Consider the following 23,626-nt stretch of genomic DNA (forward strand, 5'->3'; position numbering starts at 1 on the left):
ACCACCCTCTCAGTGAAGATATTTTTTTCCTTTCTGATATCTAATCTAAATCTACCCTCTTTTAGTTCAAGACCATTATTCCTTGTCTCATCACTACACTCCCTGGGATAAGTCCCCCCTCAGCTGTCCTGTAGCCCCCTTTAGGTACTGGAAGACCACTATAAGATCTCCCTTCTCTCGCCTTCTCTTCTCCAGGCTGAACAACCCCAACCCCCTCAGCCTGTCCATATAGGAGAGAAGCTCCAGCTCCGATCATCCCTGTGCCCTCCTCTGGACTTGTTCTATTAAGTCCATGTCCTCCTCGTGCTGGGGCCCCAGAGCTGAACGCAGGGCTCCAAGTGTACTTATCCCTATTTAATCCTACTTAGGGGTGAAAAATAAATGGAAAACAGACGGACAGGAAGGATCAGAACCTCACTTTTAATTCAACGCATTTAAAGACGAATTACAATTTCCCGACACCTCCCACAGGCTACTCCTGCAGCCCACCCCCCCCCCAAGCACCGCCCCAAGATGGCGGCGCTCCCTCCCCTGTCAGCCCACCGCGACGTCACCCCCGCGCCACCCCTCCCCGCCGGCCGACGGCCGCCGCGACGCCAGGACAGCGCGCGGGCGGGCAGCCAATAGCGGGGCCGGGCTGGGCTAAAGTGGGCGTGGCTAAGGCGAAAAGTAGGCGTGGTTCCGGCGAAAGTGGGTGTGGCTAGGGCGAAAACGGGCGTGGTCGAGGCGCGGGGGGCGTGTCCCGCGGCGCGATGGAGGCGCTGTACTTCGCGTACGGCAGCAACCTGCTGCGGGAGCGCCTGCTGCTCGGCACCGCCGCCGCGCCCTGCGGCACCGCGCGGCTGCAGGTGCGGGAGGGGACCCGGACCCGGACCTCGGAACGGCGGGGGGAGGAGGAGAAGGGCCCGTCCGGGTGCCGGGGGGGGGTTGGGTGGGGTTGTCATGGGGTGTTGGGGTTGTTTCGGGAGGGGGGTTTTGGGGTAGTTTGGGGGATTTTAGTTGGAGCCGGAGCCTTCGTGCGCCCTGGCTGTGCCACTTCCCTCCTCCCAGCTGTCTAACGTCAGTGTGTCAGCCTGGCTTTGACAGGCAGCAGTACCTGCCCGTGGTCTGGGTTTGATGTGGGCTCGGAACCCCGAGCGTGTGGCCGTCAGGGTGCTGGTGAACGGCTGGACCGGCCCCTGGGGGAGCATCGTCCTTAGGATGCCCCTCGAGGACTTCTTGAGGGTTCTGGGAGGGAGCTGCGGTTGTTCAGCCTGGAGAAGAGGAGGCTCAGGGGAGACCTCATTGCTCTCTACAGGTACCTTAAAGGAGGCTGTAGCGAGGTGGGGGTTGGTCTATTCTCCCACGTGCCTGGTGACAGGACAAGGGGGAATGGGCTAAAGTTGTACCAAGGGAGGTTTAGGTTGGATATTAGGAAGAACTTCTTCACTGAAAGGGTTGTTAGGCATTGGAATGGGCTGCCCAGGGAAGTGGTTGAGTCACCATCCCTGCAGGTCTTGAAAAGACGTTTAAATGTAGAGCTTAGTGATATGGTTTAGTGGAGGACTTGTTAGCGTTAGTGTTAGGACAGAGGTTGGACTCGGTGATCTTGGAGGTCTCTTCCAACCTAGACGATTCTGTTATTCTCCTGGCAAGAAATGATCTGTGTTAGACAGCATATGAACAAGTTCCAAAAATGTGTAGTGAATAAGCTCCTTACCATCTCCCAGACAGATCAGTAAGCCCCCTAGAGCCAGCTATCCTCTGTCCTGGCTGGCAGCTGAGACCTGGTCCTGTCAAGCGCAAGGCACTTTGAGACACTGCTGGCACATCAAATGCACCGCATGCCCAGCAGGATCGGACACAAAAGATGTGGAAAACACTTGGCCTCAAATGGAGGAAAAAACCCAACACAGTGCTTCAGCTTTCCTGCTGGGTTTCATGTGACTTTTGGGGTTCTCACAAGGAAGCTGTTGGAGAGCTCTCGGTCAGCCGCTGGCTTTTCTGGCAGACATCTGGCGGTTTGCAATGTGCCTGCTGATGCCAGGGGGCTCCGGTCCGCTGCTTCAAGCTGGAAAATTGCTGGTACTTGGCACTGAGGATGTGTGCAAAGGGTCAGATTGATTTCTAAGCTGCTCTAGGAGCATGTTGGCTTAATAACATGAAAATAGGCTGCAAAGCCTCCGTTTTTTGTAAGCCTCCAGTTGCTCAATTTCTGCAGCCTTATCCCATATGTGTTAGGGCACGTTACAAGAAGGTAACATCTCAGAAAGCAAATATATTAATATATACAGGCATGTATTTCAAATCAAAGTTTTCTTACAGCTTAAAAAGGGGGTGAACAGAAGTAAGCAAAGCTGTGAGCTTGTCTAGTTGTTTTTGTTGTTTTTTGTTTGTTTGTTTGTTTTTGTTTTTTACAATAACTTTTGCCTTTGCCAGTTTTTTGGTTTGTTGTTGTTATCGATCGGGTAGTCTTCCTTAAGGCTTTTTTCTTCCCCTTCTCTATGGCTAGTGAAAAGTGTACAAATTGGAAGGGAAACTGGGCCTCTATGAAGTCGGATATGAAATTATACTGGAAAAAATACAAGAACGAGTTATTGTATTTTGCCTATATGATAATATTTGGTATTGCTTGTATGAAAAAGAAATACTTGATTTTCAAAGCAATGTTTTGACTTGCAGCACTTGAATAAGCTTACTCAAAGAGGCATATACCCTGACTTAAAAATACCCAAAAGTGTTTCAGTTGAGTGATGAGATGCCATGTAACACTGGAAAATACACAGGATGGTATCGTATGCCTGGGCACTTCTATTAGCACATGAGGAAAAGACTTACTGTTTTGGAGGCTTATCATTACTATTTTCCTGGACCCAGCATGGTAGCATTTATGTCTTATAACAGCACCGACAGTTGTGAAGGCATGGGCACCAGGTAGGCATGTCTTTTGAGGAACGAGAAGAAGGCAGTAGTCAGTTCCCTCCTTCATGGCACACCTCAGATGGTGTTAGCTAACGCTTAGGTAGATGCAGGCCTCTGCAGACCAAGACTTCTACCAACACAGCTCTGCCAGACCTCTCTTCCCTTTGTCCCAAGGCTACAGTTTCTCTTGGGGGGTGGAAGAGGCTGACATCAGCCCCGCATGAGCTGAAGCTGGATCAGATCCAGCCTACGTGACTGTGAGTTCTTCCTTCCACGGCTCCAGCTGACTTCTTGTAGGCTCTGCTTTAGGTGCCCCCTTCTTGTCAAGAATAGCCAACAGCCCTTATCGTAAGTGGAAATTGATTTTTCTGCATTGGTTTCATTTGCAGGATTTTAAGCTCGATTTTGGCCATCATCAAGGCAGGACAAGTCCCGTCTGGCATGGAGGTACAGCTACCATTGTTCAGAGCCCTGGAGACGAAGTATGGGGAGTGGTGTGGAAAATGAACACTAGCAATTTAAGTTCACTGGATAAGTAGGTGACTTAACTTTGCTGTCTTCTGTTACTTTAGAGAGCAATTCAAAAGTAGTAGTGTTGTTTGTTTGTTTGCTTTTTGTAAAAGGCAGTGTGGAAGCTTTTGCTGGGATCAAGAAGACACTTTGGATTTTAATGTGAATTCCCCTCTATAGTACATTTATTGGCTTCTAAAATATTTGAGTTTAAAATTGCCTTGTTTTCAAGCAAAAGCTAATTTAGTGTTTGTTTTTGCCTTTTGTAATGATAGCAGAATCATAGGCTATCCCAAGTTGGAAGGAATCCACAAGGATCATCGAGTCCAACTCCTGGCTCCACACGGGACTACTTATTAATTCTGATAATCTTGGTTGGGTTTCTCCTCTAGATTACAAGACTTGCACAGTACCTAATTCACAAGCAATACTCTCTAGTCTTGCAAGCTAGCTGCCCTTTCTTAGTCATCTTTCTTACATTGCTGAATCGATGAATAAGGAGTAGCACTTGCTTTTAGAAACTTATTTTTGGATATGAAAGCAGTTAGCACAAAAAGTACTGGAAGATGTTTTGCTTTAATTATTTTTCTGTAAGTCATTTAACCGTGAAGATCAGTGTTCTGTCCTGAATTCTGTTATGTTAAATGTATAGGTTTAATTGCACAGTTTGCTTGAAAGATGTAAGATGCCTGTTACCCATGCATCAGTTACTGGCCATGAAAGGAATATATGTCCTTTGTAGGCAAGAGGGAGTTGAAGATGGCATTTATGTCCCAATAGAAGTTAACGTCCACACTCAAGCAGGAAAGGTTCTGACCTGTCGAAGCTACCAGATGAAGGACTATGTCCGTGGTCCCCCTTCTCCCCAGTATAAAAAGGTAGGTAGGTGTTGCATCTGGAGAGAAGGAATAGAAATACATAATGCAGTACTTCTGTCCTGTTTAATAAGGACCTTATTTTCGTTAGATAAAAGGCATGAGTAATTCTAATGTAAAGGTGTAACTTAATCCTTGTGCAATCTACTAGTGTAATGATGCTTACTGAGGGCTGCTAGCTCTTAAAGATCGACTAAATCAGTTTTATTTTCTGCTTTAGTTCTGCTTTACATGAAGCCTCTATTTAACTCATGAATTAGTTATGACTGACACCAGGATTTCTGAAGGATGCCAGCTCCTTTCCATATACACAGCAATTCTCTGTTTGGGAATGAAAAATTAATGCACTCCACACAAAGTACAGAGGGAAGCTTCTGTGGGGAGAATACAGCACCTGGCTTGTACTCCCAAGGACACGGGTTATTCCTATTGCCTTATAAATTATCTTACTGTCTTCTAATGCACGAGTCCACCTGCCTCTTTTCACGAGATGCATCATCAGTAGATCACAGGATTTCTAGCACCACTGTAGGGCACTGCAGGGTCCTCACTTCATGGCTGGTGAGGCAGAAGTGTTTCAACACTGCAACTCACTGACTCTACAGAGACACACTACCCAGTCACAGAGCAGGCCTGACCTGCTTAGCCTGTGAGATCTGATGCGGGACTAGCCTCAGGTGGCATGACTGCATGTATGGAATTGTGAATTGTCTGCAGTCGCTAGCAACTGCAGACAGACATCGCTGTAACACGTAGACTTTTCCTACCAAAAGCAAAGAAACAGGGCTTGAGCTTATGAAATCCGATGTTCCTCTCTCAACTCCCACAGATCAGCTTCCAGGAGCACAGCGAAGGCCTGCTGCTGCAGGATTTCTTAAGAGAAAGCTTGATTAGAAAGCAGGTGTTGCTGCTTTACAAGCCTCCCCCTTCCCTTCCTGCTTCCTGTCAAAACAGATCTTTAGGGCTTTTCAAGGAATTAATATGTGGAATCTGCTGCTGCATGTGAGCTCTCACTAGTATGCTGTGAGAGCAGACTTCCAATATTGGCAACTTTATCTAGTTAAACATTCTCTCCTGCTGTTGTCAGGGTTGGTTTGTAGTTCTCTTTTTCTCCTGCCCCCCCGCCCTGGCTTATTTGTTTAACCAAAGTTAACCAGACAAGAGGTCTAAAAATTTAGTACAGGTGACTGCATCTGCACACAGCAAGCTACATCCATTACTGCAAGGTACTTTTTGTGGCAAAGTTTATCCCTTCCAGACACCATATCCTTGGATTTCCTGGTTGTTGAATGTGTGAAAGAATACTTACACTGGTGTCAGCTTTTAAAGTCTCTGTATTTATCTTTCTTCATTTTTATTTGGCAACTTGCTAGTGCCTCTTTCAAGCCTTGGCTCCTACAGCCTCCTCTTTTCCTCTCCCTGTCACTTAGGTTCTCTTGCACTAAAACTTGAGGGTTTTTGGTATGTAGAAGGAAAGCTGCAGTAACAAACTCTAAGGAATCTGTTTTCACTAAGCTAAGTATCAGTTTCTATTGCTCCTATAACCTCTTTAGGTATTCACTGTTGTGCTTTGGATTTGATCTGAATGACTGAATTAACAAGTTAATTGTGTCTTGGGCACTTTGGTAGCATTTCAAAATCTTAGGGGTCTCCCTTGGTGGTACCTGTTTTTCTCTTGGTCCTTTCTGTATGACTAAATGTTTGGAGGGATCTCTCCCTCCTAACATTATTGACTTTTTTTTTCCCCTTTTGACTATAGGTTATCTGCATGGGTGCAAAACAGAACGGCTTGCCAACTGAGTATCAAAAGAAATTAGAAGCTATTGAAACCAATAACTATGCAGGACCAGTGCCAATCTTTGAAGAAATTGAAGCTGCTGTTAAAGCAAGTAAAACAAATTTTGCATAGAATAACTCTGCACTTGCTTGGCCATTCACCTTGATTTAGATCCTTCTCCTCACTGTGCTGATCAGCGATTTCTTTATTTATCAAGAAAAGATGAGTTTGCTGTGCATCTACAGTAAGCTGTTAGACATAATTTGCCATCTGAAGACAAACTGACATTGATAACATCTTCACTTTGTACGTATAGCTTAAGTACATGCTGAAGCTTTTGCATATTTGTAAATTATCTTTCTGTAACTCTCATGGAGCTCCGCACACAAACTTATGCTACGTGTCCTGTTTACAGACTTTTTTAAAAGAAAAAGGCCATCTTCATAGGTTTTGGCATCTGTTACCTTCTAAGGAATAAGGGCTGCAGGATCAGGCCCTTTGTTCTTAAGTTACCAAGAATTTCAGACTTACTAGAGTGTAAGGTAGACTCAACTCTAAAGCAATACTAAACTTTTTTCTTTGCTGCTGCTTGTAACGGTCTTAAAGCCCAACCCGTCTGAAGCTGTGGAGTTCCCATTTACATAGTTAAAAATATTCCTCTTCTATTAACTATCTCCATGTTTTGAAGTGTTAGCCTGAAAGGCAGCTCACACCTGAAGACTGCATTCAGTAAAGAATTTTATTCAGAGTAGAACAGCCTCCCTCTTTCTATGTCTAATAATCAACATAGGTGAACTAGTTAAATACAACCAACAGATTTTAAAGAAATCATTTTAGATATTTGAGGTTTTAAAAATTACTTTAACTGTCTTGTTACTTATCTAGGACTTGGTCTAAAGTCCAGAGGAATCAGCAAGACTTATGTGAATTCATCTTAGCACGTGTCATGGTTTTGTCTGTTAAATCACAGATTAACAGACTTTGCCTTTTTTTCCACAGCTGTGACAATTTCCTACAAAACTGGAAGCACTTGTAAGGTTTACAGTACTTAACCAATCTTTATGGTACTTGGCAACCCCTATAGTTAGTCTTAGGGGACAGGGAAAAACAGGCAACCTGGAAGATGTGAAACAACTGAACCTTGTCTTATTTTCTGTACTGTAAGATATACTCAGTGTCACTGTGTGACTGCTTAGATGGAGAAATGAAAAAATAACAAACTTACCATGTCTTCTCTGCTTATTCTGTTTTCTGTAAACTTCTGCCAGGGGTGTATAGTTGCTGTCCTGATGTCATATGACTGTTCCTGGAGTTGGGCACCACAACTCCAGAGAAAAACATGATACTTTCTGTATTAACACTGTCTGGTCTGAGATTGGAGTAAATAAAATTGCAATTACCAAACCTCTCATGTGCCTATTCAATGCATGATTCAATAATATGTGTCACTTATATAAGCTGGAGCTGACGATGTGGAACTGTAACTGACAATTTCATTCTCTTTGCACTTTTAATGAGTGAAATTGCAGTATATGAGGTAAAAGTGTGTGAACACAAGCGGCTCAGCTCCTCGATGCCACAACTGCTTATTTTGCTTTGTCCTTACCAGGCTCCTTGGGCACTTTTGAGGGGGTATTTTACTGTTGCAAGAAGCAAAGGGAAAGTAAACACCTGGAGGGAGTTGATGAGGGATACTTTATGCCTGATGCTGAGGAAAAGAGGGGAAGCCCGGGGGGCGGTGAAGGCCTCCTCCCTCTCTGAGGTACCGGCGGGAGGCACGGCGGTGGCTGTGAGGGAGAAGCAGCCTTCGGCCATGGCTGTGCGGGGAGGAGCCGCTTCTGGCCGGGGAGGGGGCACCGTGTGCGGGGCGGGAGCGGGCCGGGGGCGGGGGAAGCACCGCTCCTCCCTGCCTGCCCTCCGTCCCGTCTCGCCGCGGTGAGTGCAGGGGACGGGGCGGCCGGGACGGATCGCGAAGGGGGCGCCGCGCCGCCGGCGACATCGCTCCCTCCCCGCGCCCCCTATGGGGGCGGCCGCCATGTCGCGGCGGGAGGGGTGGGCGGCGGGGCAGGGGTCGCCGCCGGGGGGGGGGGTTTAAGGGCAGAAATCGGAGTTACTGCTGCGAGACTGTGAGGTGTCCCAGGGCCGTGTTGTGGCTCTCCTGGGGGGAACGGGCTGCGAGCCCGCGTCCTGAGGGCAGCGCGGCGGGAGGATGCCTTCTCGGTGTCGCTCGCCTTGGTGGGGCACGGTCCCGCCTCGCCTGGTCCTTGAGCGAGGGGGGAAATAAGTAGAAAAACGTTTACTTGTCGCAAAGCTGCCCGAAGAGCCGTTTGTATGCGCTGACTCACACAGGAGTCATTTAGGCCTCGGTGCCTAATTTTGCCAGTTGACGCAAAAATTAGCCAAAAACGAGCGGGAGAGGTGGGAGCTGTTCACCGCAGCACGTGGGGCTGGCGCTTCGTGGCTGTGGCGAGGGCATGGCAGGAGGGTGGTGGTGGTCTTCCACACCTGCACCTTGCTGTCGGAGCACTGAACAGTTTCTGACCACAATCTCTGAGCAGCCCAACGCAAGATCCTGTCCTGCCGGAGTGATGGATGTACAGGCACGATGGAGCAGAGATCTTCAGTGGGTGCAGTGCCTGTAACCAGCCCGGCTTGCTGCTGACAACTGCAACAAGTCTTGGGGAGTAGAAGTAGGAGAGTTGTGAGGTTCAGCCAGTTACACCTTCTGTTACAGACCTCACTGCAAGTTGAACGCGAAAACAGCAGATAATAGTAGAAAAGCAGTTCAAGTTTTTAAATATATTAGTAAATTGTTCCCCTTCTCCTCCACTGAAAAAAAAAATATATATATATCTCCAAGATTTCTCTGACTGAAGGCTATTCCTTTGCTTTTTAATCGTGGCTCCTTCTTATTTATTAAATGTTTTCCTGAAACATACCATAAAGGAGTTACCAGGGAGCCCCATAAAATCTTTTTGACAAGGACTTGGTAACAGGGACTCCAAGCCTGGTAGGTAAAGCTCCATTTGTTTAAAAGTGTGCTGTTGGGAAATACAGCAGCAAAACCTGTGAAGGATATGAATATTTCTTTAAAAGCTTCTGCCTTTTAAGCAAAAGCTTGTCAGGTTACCAGATGGAGGTAGAAATTATTTCTTATGTGTTCTTTATTACCTGTTGCTCTTCAAACAGCTAGAGATGGCAACAAAAGCTTACACTAATAGTCAGAAGGTAAAGAGGGGGGAAAAATCACTGAAAGGTGCTGATCTCAGTGACCCAGAGCAGAGCAAAACCACAAGAATTACGATGGCTTTACACCAGTGTGATGTTGATGTATGGCTCCCAGGACATTTATTGATATTCTGTAGCATTGATTATGATAGTTACACAGAGATTATAAATGGGAGTATGATTAATGTGTTTTAACTCATAGATACAGAATATCATTTTAAGATCAGTACAGGGACTCTGCAACCTCTAGGAACGCACCATTTGTGCTATAAAAATAAAGGGTATTTTTTCTTACCTCTGGGAAATACATAAATTGCATCGCTTCTAATCAAAACATGCAGACTTTTCATGTAGCATACGTGCCCATTTGCTTCTAACATCTGCACGTTTTTACTGTTCTTGTACTGCGTAAAATTGTTAAAGTTCTTTTAAAGGTGAGGTGACAATCAGAAACAACTCTGAAATTAATGCTGTGTGGAAATAAGTTCTTGGTTATTTGCTATGTTCGAAAATGTTGTGGCACACATGAAATAAAATGTGGATAAGCAGTCTGTTTTCTGTTTCTCCCAGTGGTAGCAAATACTTGAGTTTGGACTGGCCTGACTGAGCCAAGATTACTGTTATTAATGAAAAAGCATGTCAGGATCTCCAGTTCTCCCTCTGCTGTGATGACCCTGCAGTGGGATGGTTGGCACTGTAAGATAGCTTTTCTCAGGAGACAAATCTGACCTGAAGACACAAAGGGCTCAGATTTTCTTGTGAAAGGGGGCACTATTTTCATAGAGCCACCTCCTAAGAGTAATTGAATTACTAATTACTAATTCAATTACTAGTAATTGAATTGAATACTACAAAATAGTCATTTTGATAACTACAGAAGAAATTTGCTATTGACTGAGTTTTCAGCTCTTCAGAAATATACTTGTCTGGTCTTAAATTTGCTGCCTCGAAGGACAGCTTTTAATTAATTTGTTTCTTGTGTTGGCTTTGCTGCTTCTTCCTACACAATCTCCTTGGGAGCAATGAGCTCAATGAGGAGTTAATTCTTTAGTTTACCCAAATGTGGAATTCTTTTTCGCTATTCTTTAAGACCCTGCAGCCCCTTTATCTACAGCATTTACATTTAGTAAGACCTTTTTGTGATAAATGTTGGTGCTACCAGTAAAACAGAATACTCTTCGCTGCCAGAGGACTTGCGGCACTGGAAATTGAACAGGCACAGCAGTTTTGTTAGAAGAAAAGCAGGCAATCTTAGTGAAAAGAGGATATGAGAAGGGCAGGGCCAGGAAATATAACCATATATACTTGTGCAATGCCGAGAGTTTAAATAGAGGGAAGTCAGAAGAGCCACTAAATAGAAGTGCCAATACCTTCTCTCGGAAGCTATCAGCACTGCTGCAGGTTATTGACATAGATAACATAAAACTTTGCTGTAAGTACTGATACTTTTGCTGTACCTCTTACTATGACGAATTTCATTTCCCTTTTTCATTTCCTTCTTGATTCCTGGCCTGATCCCCATCTTGCTTCCTCTTTGTTACTCTCAGTTTTGCAGGCTTGTGATAAGGATCCCTTGCTAGTGTTGCTATTGCTTCTCACATCCCTTCGATCCCCACTGATGTATCATTTGGCCAAGACTGTCTTCTGTCTCATTTGCCTTTGCAGTTGATGGGTGAGCACTCTGCTCTCTGGCTCCTTTTAATTCCTGATAGTCTGTTTTCTGTCCTCTTCGCTTGGCTGAAGCTGTTCTCCTCAAAGAGACTAACTTAATTTCCACTACAGCATCACTGGCAGCCTCTTGAGTAAACCTTTATTTTTACTTTTTCCCATCAGGAACAAGAAGTCCATTCTGTTGGCAGATACAAAGCTTTGCCCCATAAGTGTCTGTCTCCTTGTCTCCCCATACCAGGCTCCTGCTTTGCCCTGGTATCACTGTTCTTGCCTCTCTCCCTTCCTCCTTAGGTGGTCTGCTGATTCAGGTACTTGATAGAGCTGGCAAATCTTTCCATTTCTCCCCACGTATATGCCCTTTGTACAAACCTCAGTGCTCATGTTCAGCTGTTGCTGTTAGAATCTGTGTTAGATCTCTCTTTATTGTAACTTAGTGATACCCTAAAAAGGATTGTAAGAAGCTCAGGGTGGCTTTTAGAAATGATTTTATTCGTTAGGCCTTTCAGAAATGGAATGGCTGTTAAATGAGGCAGTGGTTCTCAACAGAGGATGTTTTCAGACGTTGGTCAGTGCACGGATGTGTCCCCGTATTAATGTATGCCTCAGCCTTTTCTTCCAGCATCCCTATGACTAATGCACAGGAATTGGATCCAGCAGCAGGAGTGCCTGAGATAAGAAAGAAAACACTATACACACTCCGTGGACTAGCAAGTGATTGCTTTCAACATACATTTCTAAGCCACATAAGCGTTTACCTTTAAACATGCTAGCTGTGTAAGCTAGCATTATAAAACTAACAGGACCTTGTAAGAGGAGACTCAGTATGTTGTAACCCTGTGATCCATCACTCAAAGAGGCCATTGTAAAGCACCCTGGAAGCTGGGACTCTTTCCAGAAAGAGATGATAGACTTGCAGATAAGTCTGATACCTCATGATGTCAACACGTTGGTCTCCTGCTTCAAAAAAACTGAAGCTAGCAAAGCAGAATTGTGTATGTCCGAATCCTATGAACAGTTTTTCTGAAAGAATAAGCACATTCCCATACTGGCAAGGACTTGTAGGTGCTGCTGCACCTAAAACTGCTACTGTAAAACATTTTTGTGTTTGCTTTAGTCTGGGTAGGACCTGAAGTTTCCTCATGTAGCACTTTGTTACAAACATGCAGGTACCTGCCTTGCTATTAACTGCATGTGCCAGGAGATAGGTCTGTTCCAACACCACTTCAGGCGCTCAGCTCTTCATCTGACATGACATTTTCTTTGTCTGGGGATGGTGGAAATTTTCCATTTTCTTTATGAAAAGATACTGGTGAAAGTTACTGTTTTCTCCAATACTGAGTGTCTTTTTTTTTTAATCTTGAACTTAATATTACTACAGAAAATATCACTGAGTACGTCATCATGTGCGGATTTAATATTGCCAGCTCTAGCTTCCCTGTTCTGCCTTTGTGCTTTTTCTCCCTTTTTCCCCTGATGCTTGCCTTCACCGTAAATGCTTTTCTGATTCCTCTCCACTGTCTTGCAATTCACTCTGTGTGAAAGAGTGGCATACCTATGCCAACCCCTTCTAATAGCAACCATGTTCTTTACTGACGTAGACTTACTGAAATGGGGGGCAGGCATATTTGAGACCGTCTGATCTTTCCATATTTTCCATGTTCTTGTCTTTTTGCTGTTTTTTCTTTTTCCTTACCTTCTTCATAGATGGATCTGAAAGAGTAAAGAAAATATTTCTATTTATTTGGTACCCGTGGCAGCACTTGGTTCAGTGTTACGGGTTCCTGGATGTTTGCCTCAGTCCTCACAAACTAGGAAGAAAACGTGCATTAGGATAATGTGGTCCTAGAGCAACCAAAGCTCGCAGGAAATGTTGGGTAGGTGCAGTGTCCTGAGAGAAAAGTGTTAGTGTTTCTGTTGCCTGTGTTTTAAAGGTGACTCTATCTCTTTAACTGAAAGCTTGCAAAAGCTTTAGAGGAAATGATGTTTTCAACATTGTTTGGTCTTCATGATAGAGTTCATTTCTGAAATGTGTTTTCTTAAACAAAGGGATGTGCCAGCATGGCTTCTAGGAAGCTGAGTGACTCAGAAGTCAGCCACTCGATCTGGTGGGTCATGTGCATGGTGCAATGAAAGGTTGATTTGTCTGAATAGATGCAGTCACTCACTCGTGGTAGGAAAGCCAGCTCACTTGGTCACATCGCGTTTGGTTGAAAGAGTTCTGCAGTTTTGGAGTTGGCTGCGATCCCGAACAGTTGTGCCGGGGATTTGCCTGCTCTCAGCCTCTGGGGGGCTCATTTGTGCAGGTCAGCAACCACACGTTACAACCTCTTGAAATCGGAGGAGCTAGGCTGTTTGGTGCTGAAATGTGGTATTTTACACCGCATCTTTCCCCAGCACCAAGGAGGAGAAGCTACGCTAATGCAGACTGCAGCTTCTAGTATGGAACCCTACAGAAGTGAGGTCGTGCCAGTAGCAGCTCACCTAGACGGATCTGGGAGCTGGAAGAAGGCCTTGGCTGTTCCTTGTCAGGGGAGTGCTGGGGACCATACGGAAAGTTTGCCAGCACTATCCTGGGAAATCATGGGAATTTTGAAACCGTGAAGCTGGCACTTTTACCGAGTTGTCGAGGAAGGACTTTGTGCTTTGTTTTTATCGATATGTCTATAATCAGCATCTAAGAACGTTCTTCCAAATATCCCTTGACCTGCTGAAGCAGCAGTACTTTTTCCTCTGTTACTGGAGGGTGCCAGAAATTCCTGTCAATCGTGCAAATTCTCATTGTCTGTGTGGAGATCATTTGGTCGTGATCTTGCAAAGTATCTCCTTTTTGCAAGGGAAATTGTGTGTACAAGGTCCATGGCTAAAGAGTATCTAAATGGACTGCCTCTCAAACCTGCCCTGAAGCTGAACGCTTTTCCTTCCTTTAGCTAGGACTGTCAGAGAGTTCACAAGGCCTCACTTAGGAGGACAGTTCCCCTACTGGCAAAATTTTACACAGAGACTTTTGTTGTAACCGAAAACAAAGGGAATTGCTACTATAAATTAATTCCTCCTACAGAATTAATTGCTATGAAATATAATTTTATTCCCTGTATTTCCTTGTCGAGCTATGTTTGGACAGATGCCCTGCTTTGTCTATTGAAACACGAAAAGCTAATAAAAATATTCAATTATGCACGAAGAACAGGCAGTTAACAAAGCAGATGCAAGTGTTGTCATTTGAGGCAAGCTGCAGTGAAGTATTTATATTACAGGGGAGATTGCCTGCAGTAGTTAATTTTTTTTTTTCCAAAAACTGAACAAATGATTGGAAGTACATGAGGAAGATATTAGGTTGGGTTTTTTGGATAAAGTTGTCAATGGTGTTTTGCAGAGGCTGGAGGTATTCTTTGATGGCTACTTGAGGGATGTGTCTGCACAGGATAACGTTTAAATTGAGGCTCTTTGCAATTACTTTTGCAGGCTCAGTAACGTGAAGGAGAGATCGCCTGTTTACTTGAAGCTAACCCCAAGCTGACACTTCACTACAGACAAACAGTTTGTCAAAGATGAGGCTAGACGGAGCAGCTTCTTGCTATCTCAACTATGGAAGGCCAACTTTGTGCTAACTTGGAGATTTCTGTGGAAAAACCTCCAGGAACAAGCCCTCCGTCCTTCATTGCTTTGCTGAAGATATACCGAGAGCTTCTGGTCAGTAAAATCCGAAACACGCAGTGTTTGATTGACAACTTGATTAACAATGAGTACTTCTCCACCGAGGACGCCGAGATTGTTGTTCAATTTCCAACTCAAGCAGATAAGGTATTATTTTTATTTCACTAGCCAACTTGAACTTTTTGTTACTTTCAACTTTACTGTTGGGTTTTATGGGCTTGATGTCTTTCCCAGTCTTTGTTATTTTGGAGACTCCCCACCCCATTCCTTCTGGACAAGCATCTCTACCACATCTCTTTCCAGCACTACTGGCAGTGCTTGTAAGCCTGATGGCAGCTGCAAAAATGAGCAGGTTGATAATTGCTGCTCTGTGTCCCCAGCTGCAGCTTTGTCCTCAGATAAGGAGGTGACCACAGTGGCTGTCAGAGTAACTTGCTGCACACAAGCCTTCATTATAATGTAGAGTATTGCAAGAAAAATCTACTTCAGGACGCCATGGGACAGATCAGCCTGCTCTACAGGAGGAGATGGAAATTAAATATTATTTTAGAAGCTCATCATTGCATGTTGTCCATGTGCACACCCTCCCTTCTCTTTAAAGACTTAAAGACTTGTAAATGTCTGTCTGTAAAACTGATATATCCTGGCACGTTGGGGTTTGGAATTCATCTGTGGGCATCAGTAGCAAAAATTAATTCCTGTTCTTTTGATAGGAGAAAATTATCAGATGTGCACAGTTGCTCTTTGCATCGTGACCCAAAACAAGCTCTTCGTTCCCTGACCAGTCATGCTGCTTCAGAATAGTATCACAACTAGGGGCAGGCAAACCATAAAGAATTCAGAGACCTTGGACTTAACTAACAGTGCAGATTTTCATAAAATAATCGTTCTTGCTGGCGAGCTGAAGCGCTAACACAGTGCTCACTGTGTGTAAGGTCAAAGCTGAATAAATGCACACTGTACGATCATCTCCATTTCTTTTTGTTCAGCATAATATACATGATTGTTGTAACAAAGCTGAGGGGGAGGCCGTGCATCAGGACTCTAAGCAGAGACAGGGAGCAGGCCACAATAGTAAGCGAACTGGACTTTGTGGGAGCCTGTCTGGAAGGGTTAAAATTGTTTTTCAGAGCATTCAAATTGTCAAAAAAATGCCATGCTTTTGCTGTGTCCCTGTAACTCACCCTGCTTTATGCTCACAGGAGGCCATAGTATCTAGAAAGCCTTTGCTTTAGAACTGAATTCTTGATTCATTCTCAGCAAGAAGAGGATCCAAACATTCAAATTGGGCCCCAAAATGATTGCTCTGTCCTGAGGAGGATTCGGTACTGGGGTTGCCTTGTACTGGTTGCACAGAGATCAGGCTCTGGTTTGCCTTTGGAAGGATTCGCCTTGAGCTGCTCCAGACACTGTTTGGTAGCCATTAGTTTCAATAATAGTTGCAGGCAACAAATAAATTGTACAGAGATAGCTTGCTGTATTGACTTGCTGTGTTAGAAGAAAGAATTGTAGTTTTTTTGGATCTGCATTAAGATCCAGAGAGAGTTTCTGCCTGCCCCACTGTGGATCTAGCAGGATCCAGAGGTAAATCTAAATGTGACTGGAATATCTACAAATCAGAGGAATGAATTTAGGGCACTGAGAAAACCCCTCCATCTTTTTTGTTTTAACCAGCCTGGGATTTAAAATATACTCAGCCAGGCTGAGCTAATCCTTCGGATTCCCTGTTGAGGAGAAGTATTTATCCACGTTGGTTTTTTTAGCATATGATTTAGCTACAAGTCAGGACCTTAATCTGCAGAGCTGACTTTCTTGCAACATCCAAATACAAGCAGTAAGTGAGGTTTTTGATGGTTGAAATTCAGAGCTAGATTTTGAATTCAAGTTCTTTAAGCACCAGTTTTGATTTTAGTATCTTGTCCCAGTCCAAAAGGGATCCTAAAACAGTCCAGCAGTGTAACAGTTATCACTATGCATCAATGATATTTCACATGTTGTTTCTTCAGGTTCGCAAAATCCTAGACTTGGTTCAAAGCAAGGGAGAAGAAGTTTCAGAATATTTCATCCGTGTCCTACAGAAAGTCACTGATGCTTACTATGAACTTCAGCCTTGGCTGGATGAAATAGGTTACGAGCCTTCAGAGAACATTTGTAGCAGACCTGTGGTAAATACAGATCCAGGTAAGGCCATGCATCTCTATCCCTTTCGTTAGATCTGCCCCACTGTGTAGGAAGCTCTAACCAGGTGATGGGAGAATAAGAGAGTCTAGGAAGTCATAGCCTGAGAAAATACATGTGAACGTGCTGTGTTTGCTACTAGTGGTAGCCAAAGAATTAAAAGGCACACCGTATAATGCAACAGTCATGTTGATTTAATGGCATGTTTTGCTAAAGTCAAGCTCCTTCTGTATTTGTTTGCGGATATATAGCATGATGGCATATCCACCTTGTGCCACCTACGGTTTGTTAGCACCACTGTCTTGTTTTGGCAATGGAATAGCCAGTATGCCATGGTGAGGGCAGTCAAGCGATGAGGCAGGCTGCCCAGAGAGGCTGTGGAGTGTCTGTCCTTGGGGTTTTCAAGATCCCATTAGATAAAGCCGTGAATAACCTTATCTCATCTCATAGAAGGTCCTCTTCTGAGCAGGAGATTGGACTTCCCAGAGTCCCTTCCAACCTGAATTATTCTATGATCCTAAATGATGCCTTAGACTTAAAGTCAGACTTAAAGTATAGCAGGAATACATGTTTTGCTCTTGAGAGGTTTTTTTGTACTATATAAATACAAGAATTACTTTGCCTCCATCAGAAGTGAAGCTTCTGTTGCAATAAAAACCCAATGCTACATTGCACAATAACTAGGACTTTCATTTTCTGTGTCAGCCTAAAAAAGATCTTTTGAGATGCCTGCTTTCTAAAGGACATGCTTTCTATTTGCAATAATAAAAATTACCAAACAAGTTAGGAAAGAATGACCACCTGCCTGATAGAAGTAACAGGTAGAATATAAATAGAGTAAAAAGGCAGATGCCAAAACTAATCTGTGACCAAAACCCCCTGCCTTTGCAGAGACAAATCTTTAACAAAGGTTCAAGGGCTTGACTTAGAGTCTCAGCTAAAGTTGGAAGCCTCTTAATGCAGTGCAGTGTCTTGGAGTCAGTACTGGTTTTCAGGAGACGGTGACTTACACGTTACCTCTTTCATTAGTAATTTCATTAGCAAATCTCTGATTTTTCCAAGAGACTAATGATGGCGGCCCAAAGCCATAGAAGTAATCTGCCAAAGAACTGATTTTACAGAAGAATTATTTTAACTTATTGCCCCTCGCAGTTCCCACAGAGGTGAGCCATCATATGCAACAGGCTTTTTAATAACACTTCACTGTCTTTTTAGTTAGCAGGTATTGCCAGAAACTCAGACATGAGCTGGGACGAGACTCCAAGTTTGTTATGTCATATGCTCAGAGGGAAGAGATGCTGCTTGAAGAAACTTACTCTAACAGTATTATGGAGATGGTCAATTTCACCAATGAGAGCCTAGGTGAAGTGTGTCAATTAGAAGCCCTTTTTGATGATGCAGTTGGGCTAATTAATGAGGATGGAGAGACTATTTATGTCTTCGGCGATGCAGGAATTGGAAAATCTATCTTGCTGCAGAAGATACAAAGCCTGTGGGCCAGAAAACAGTTGGATATAGGGGCCAAATTTTTCTTCCGTTTCCGATGTAGAATGTTTAGTTGCTTTAAGGAAGATGAAGCCATATGTTTGAAAGACTTGCTCTTCAAATATAATTGCTACCCAGACCAGGACCCCGCAGAGGTGTTCCATCACATCTTACAATTCCCTCATACGGTTCTTTTCACGTTTGATGGCTTTGATGAGATCTATTCCAACTTCGATCTGAGTAGTGTTCCTGAAATGTGTTCACCCGATGAACCCATCCACCCCCTGGTGCTGCTGGTAAGCCTACTCAGAGGAAAGCTTCTTAAGGGATCCAAGAAAATTCTTACAGCACGGACGGGAACTGAGATCCAAAGAAACATCATTAGAAAGAAGGTGTTGCTCCGTGGTTTCTCCAGCAGTAACCTGAAGGAATACACTGCCATGTTTTTCAAAGATGAGGGGCAACGAACACTGGTATTGAACCAGCTGGAAGCTAACCCCAATCTCTGCAGTTTGTGCTCAGTGCCTTTATTTTGTTGGATTATCTTTAAATGCTACGAACACTTCCATTCCATGTATGACAGCCACGAACTTCCAGACTGTTCTGTTACACTGACAGATGTGTTTCTGCTAATGGTTGAAGTCCATCTGAACCGGTCTCTGAAAACAAGTTTGCTGAAGAACAACACCAGGAGTCAAGCAGAGATGTTCAAAGCAAGAAAGGAAACTCTTCTAGCCTTGGGTAAAATTGCATACAGAGGGATGGGGAACTCCTTCTTTATCTTCGAGCAGGAGGAGGTCACAGCAGCAAACATCTCTGAAGAAGATTTGCAATTGGGTTTTCTCAGGACAGTTAAAGGTTATACTGGCTTTGACAGTCAGTCCACTTATGAGTTCTTGCACTTAACCCTTCAGTCTTTTTTCACAGCTTTGTTCGTGGTTATTGAAGAGAGAGTGGGCACCAAGGAGTTACTTCAGTTTTTCAATGAATGCTCTTCCACTGAGACTGCCCAGCCTACTTGCCTTCACATCCCTTGGTTGAAGAAACACCTGGCAGGGGAGGATCCATTCCGAAACAACGAACACTTCCATTTTACCAACCTTTTCCTTTGTGGCCTGCTTTCCAGATCCAAGCAGAAGCTCTTCAGGCACTTAGTTTTGCCTGCAGTCATTAAGAGGAAGAGAAAGACACTCATCACATACCTTGGGGAGAGCATGAAATCCCACCTGAAGGGCCTCACTCGGTCCAGGCTCCTCAACTACAATCAGATTCAGGTCCAGCCAAATTTTGTTTGGATGCTGAGGTGCCTTTATGAGACTCAAAGCGAGAAAGTGGGCAAGCTGGCTGCCAAACGCATGCACGCCAATTACATCAAGCTGACATACTGCAATGCCTACTCTGCTGACTGCAGTGCCATTTCCTTTGTCGTGCACCACTTCCAGAAGCGCCTGGCTCTGGATTTGGACAACAACAACATCAATGACTATGGAATAAAACAGCTGCTGCCATGTTTCAGCAAGCTTGCCGTGATCAGGTAGGAGTTTTTATGAGCTGGTTCCTCCTTAGCCTTGGTTCGTTCCACTAACAGCGGGGCTAGAGGAGGTGATCTTGAAAGTGGAGAAACAGGAGAATTCTCGCTGCTGCTGGAAATTAAAGTGCAGTTGGCCTTGAAAGCAGAAATCAAACCCTGGAAATAGACCCACGCAGCATGATTTGGATTAGAGGTTTGACTACCCCCAGCTCTGCCACTTTCAGGTCTTATGAAATATTTGTTCAGTCAGCCACAGGAGCAGGGGCAAGTGAATTTGGAAACTTGAATAGAAAAGGTGGTAAGAAGTCCTTAGAAGCCAGGACTGTTTAAGCCTGTAAGTTTAGTTAGCTCTATCACAAACTTTTTTTCTCAAAAGAGGATTTTTATGGGAGAAAGTGCTTAGGGGAGAAGAAGGGAAACAGAAATTCTTCCTCCTTTATCTGAAGATTGTCTGAGCCTGTCTCTGCCCTTGGACATATAGGGTGAGAGAGAATCTGCCATTCACATGATCAAACGCTGTGAATGTCTTGCTTTTACATCCTGCCAAGACGTCTGGCTTTCACAGAATAAAAGCTGACATGTAGTACTTTATGAAAGGATGTAGCTGAAGTGTTAGTTGTGGTATTTCCCGGAGGTGATGTGGAGGGAGGACATGAGCTGGTGTGATTGGGGCAAACTAATTCCACCTCTAACATCACAGGCCACATTGTTCCACCTGCTGAGGTTGTGTAATGTAGCCATGCCTTATTTGTCCAAATATTCAGGTGCAGAAAAACAGGAACTTCAAGTATTTATTTTTTGAAGTTCCTTCAGCCTCATGAGATTTTTATATTTTTTTAATGAATAGATTTATTACTCTTGATCGGCTTTACTCTGCCTTTTTTTTTCCCTCTATAAGTCTTCTAGAACTAGATCAAAGCAAGTGATGCTCGGTGTCTCCAGTAGGCTGCGAATCAGCTGACCTCCCAAAAGAAAGCAATAGGGAAACTTAGGGAAAAAAGCGTAAGTCTGCAAAACAAAACAAAGAAGAAAAGGACAGTCTTTTGTTCTTTGTCTGTATCACACAATCATGCCCTGCACAGTGGGAGCTTAACGCTGTCTGCAGCACCACACCAGACTGTTAGGCACCCACCTTGTTGTCGTTGTGGCTTTTCCCATGTTAGGACTTCTCCTGTCCTACAGAACTTGGTCATTAGAAATGAAAGGTTTCCAAGAGCTTAATGATCCCTTTCAAAGAATCAGTCTGCTCTGATGTGGGGAAATGCCATCCTGATTTCTCCTTTGTGCGAGCGTGTTTCAAAGTGACCACGTTACAACCAGCAAGAGCCCAGGAGGCTGCTGGTGATAGGAGCTCTCAGCTTCAGAGTTTGTGTAGAAACTAAAGCTGGTCAAAATGTTTTCACTGGGACAGTTCTCCTTAGAAAATGTGATTCGTCAGAATTGGAATGTTTCGCAGGAACCTGTCCATTTAGCCACAGTGAAAAAGCTTCAGGAGTTGTTTTTGTTTTGTTTTGTTTTGTTTAAAAAAAAAAAAAGTATTTTCATTCTGTGAGTGACTGACATTGATTTGTTTTGAGTGTAATTGGGACAATAAATTGGAAACATCTAGCATACCTATGGGACTGCAGTTCCATTTCCTGGCCAGAGCTTTTCACAACCTTTATTCAGTGGAGCCTGAAAGTGTTGTGCCTTTCAAGATGTCTGGCTTTAACTAGGTACCCAGAGAGAAGGTTGCAAGAGTGCTCTGGAAAGCTTGTTTTTGCTGGCATCAAGTGGAATTTCTGCAATCACTAAGCACGGGAAGAAGATGAGGTGTTTGTCTCTGGTTTCTGACTTACTGCATTTTATGGTTTTCAGGCCTCTGGACAGCTTCCAGACACCGCCTTGGTGTTTGGGGGCTTTTTGTTTTCTTTTGTTTTTGAAGTGAACCATATAAAAATGAGCTGACATTTCCCTTAATTGCTTTTAATACGTGGTATAAGAACCTATTGAAATGGCAGAGGGAACTGCACAGACCTCCAGTCATTCCTTAACTCATGGGGGATGAACACTTGTAATCTCTATTGATTCTAACTCTCTTTTCTTTCCTCTCATCCCAGGCTCAGTGTAAATCAAATCACAGATCATGGAGTAAGGATATTATATGAAGAACTCTCCAAGTACAAAATTGTGACTTTCTTGGGGTACGTACCAACTGGGAGCAAAGCACTAGGTATTGATACTAGAAAATAAAACTGCAGTGCTGATAGTGCTGACACAGCATAGGTGGGGTGGGAACCAAAGACACCTCCTTTTTTAACATATAAAGTAACATTTTTTTAAAAACTTTTATTCTTAATCAAGTTAAAGCTGGTAGGCATGTTAGCTCTGGCTTCCCACTCTTGGTTAAGAGGCTACATAAAAATGACTTTTAGAGAAGTGAGCGTGAATACCAAGAATTACCTCCTTCTTCCAGTGCCTTACTGTAAGTACATCTGCTCAGGTATCTGATCTTCACTAATATTTGCAAGGGGATTTTATGACATTTTAAAAAATGAAAATACATTCTTCTGGTGTTTTCTTTTTCTTCAGACTTATGTGGTGTTATTTCTGTACTGACACAGGAATAAAGGGAAGATTTGTTTGCTTGAGGAGATCATGCATTAAAAAAATTGTATGATTTTTTTCCCATGATTTACAGCCTGGTCTCTTGTATTTTATATCTAGCCCTTCACAATATTAACTGCATATCAAAATAGAAATACAAGCAATTGTGCATGTGTACAGAACCGTACAAAAAAGATAGATGCTCTGTGTGCTTTATAAAACATCCAGGTTGTAAATATTAAAGTAACAGCAGGAATAACCTATTTTTGCCAATGTGATTTTTCTTTAAGCTTATACAACAATCAAATCACTGATGTTGGAGCCAAATATGTTGCGAAACTCATTGAAGAATGCTCAAGCCTTGAATATGTTAAGTAAGTTGGGCTTTTTTTTTCCTTTATACTTATACAGTATCATAATTAAGGTAAAGCAACTTGAAAAGGGAGGTAGAGTGAAAAAAGGCAAAAATTTTGTTTCAACTAAAATATAACTGATTGCATTTATGTATTTTTTTACAGTAGTCTAGCAGTGAGTGGCAGCAGGTGAAACTCTTGAATCCACAGTCTTTAGTAAAGATTGCATTGCATTATCAGTGGAATATAGTAGTAGGCAAAAGGGGAGAGCACGAGACCTACTCTTTACTTAAATCCAGTTTGAACACTTGAGTGAGGCTTAAGTGGTGCACAAACCTTGCTGGCCCTTGCAATGGGTGAATTCACTTGCATTTAGCACCAGGCTTCTTTATACCCAGCCTTTTATGGGCCATTGGGGTCATGCTGTGCTAGTGTCATACCTCGACACTGGAATTACCCAAATTCACTTGGTAAGTTGTTTCCTTTAATTCCGGGAACTTCTCCACATAACTGTCTGGCCATGCACAACACTGATTTGACATAAAGGTAAATCATTAACCGATGGTTTAATTATGACCACAGCAGAAAATGAAGGTAACTACAGCAATGCCAGCTGCTGGTATGAAGGTAGTGACCCACGGCCAGGGATTGTTGGGTTCTTGGCGTTGTTCTGCCACTAACTTGCTATGAAACCCCACACAGGCCACATACTTCCCACTTGAAATATTTGCAGAGTTCTGAAGCCCAAGAGCTCTCCAGTTCTCTCACTGCTTTAACAGAATGATTTGTTTACTTAATCTTCTAACTTCCACCAAAAAAGCCTATGGGAAGACAGTTTCTGTCAGGCTACCTAGTAAGCCCAGGGATTGTTTTGGGA

The 23,626-nt window shown here is 43.6% G+C and overlaps 2 protein-coding genes across 7 annotated transcripts in view; both read left to right on the forward strand.

The window, feature by feature from the left end:
• The first annotated feature begins 695 nt into the window (after positions 1–695).
• On the forward strand, positions 696–7,467 carry GGCT (gamma-glutamylcyclotransferase). The gene is made up of 4 exons (XM_040548382.1): positions 696–848; positions 3,291–3,436; positions 4,154–4,289; positions 6,046–7,467. The coding sequence occupies exons 1-4, from the start codon at positions 753–755 to the stop codon at positions 6,193–6,195; spliced, it is 528 nt and encodes a 175-aa protein (XP_040404316.1). The 5' UTR covers positions 696–752; the 3' UTR covers positions 6,196–7,467.
• A 451-nt stretch (positions 7,468–7,918) lies between these two features.
• The window catches only part of NOD1 (nucleotide binding oligomerization domain containing 1), a 37,553-nt gene continuing 21,845 nt past the window's right edge, over positions 7,919–23,626 (forward strand). For 3 of the 6 annotated variants that reach the window (XR_005817125.1, XM_040548385.1, XM_040548386.1), the window contains exons 1-6: positions 7,940–7,998; positions 14,425–14,763; positions 16,623–16,797; positions 18,010–19,813; positions 21,910–21,993; positions 22,687–22,770. Coding sequence is in view for 4 of the 6 variants with exons in the window: in XM_040548385.1 (XP_040404319.1) it covers positions 14,548–14,763; positions 16,623–16,797; positions 18,010–19,813; positions 21,910–21,993; positions 22,687–22,770 (2,363 nt within the window). In the remaining 2 variants the exon portion in view is untranslated. Of the gene's footprint in view, positions 7,999–12,351; positions 12,837–14,424; positions 14,764–16,622; positions 16,798–18,009; positions 19,814–21,909; positions 21,994–22,686; positions 22,771–23,626 lie in introns of those variants that run through there. The other 3 variants (XM_040548383.1, XR_005817126.1, XM_040548384.1) reach the window with 3 other exon arrangements.

Source organism: Cygnus olor, chromosome 2 (assembly GCF_009769625.2).
Source record: "Cygnus olor isolate bCygOlo1 chromosome 2, bCygOlo1.pri.v2, whole genome shotgun sequence".
Classification (NCBI taxonomy): Eukaryota; Metazoa; Chordata; class Aves; order Anseriformes; family Anatidae; genus Cygnus; species Cygnus olor.

Coding starts and splice junctions, on each gene's coding strand:
- GGCT (XM_040548382.1), top strand. CDS start 753: ATGGAGGCGCTGTACTTCGCGTACGGCAGCAACCTGCTGCGGGAGCGC. Junction 849..3,290: donor GCGGCACCGCGCGGCTGCAG/GTGCGGGAGGGG, acceptor TTTCATTTGCAG/GATTTTAAGCTCGATTTTGG. Junction 3,437..4,153: donor AATTTAAGTTCACTGGATAA/GTAGGTGACTTA, acceptor TGTCCTTTGTAG/GCAAGAGGGAGTTGAAGATG.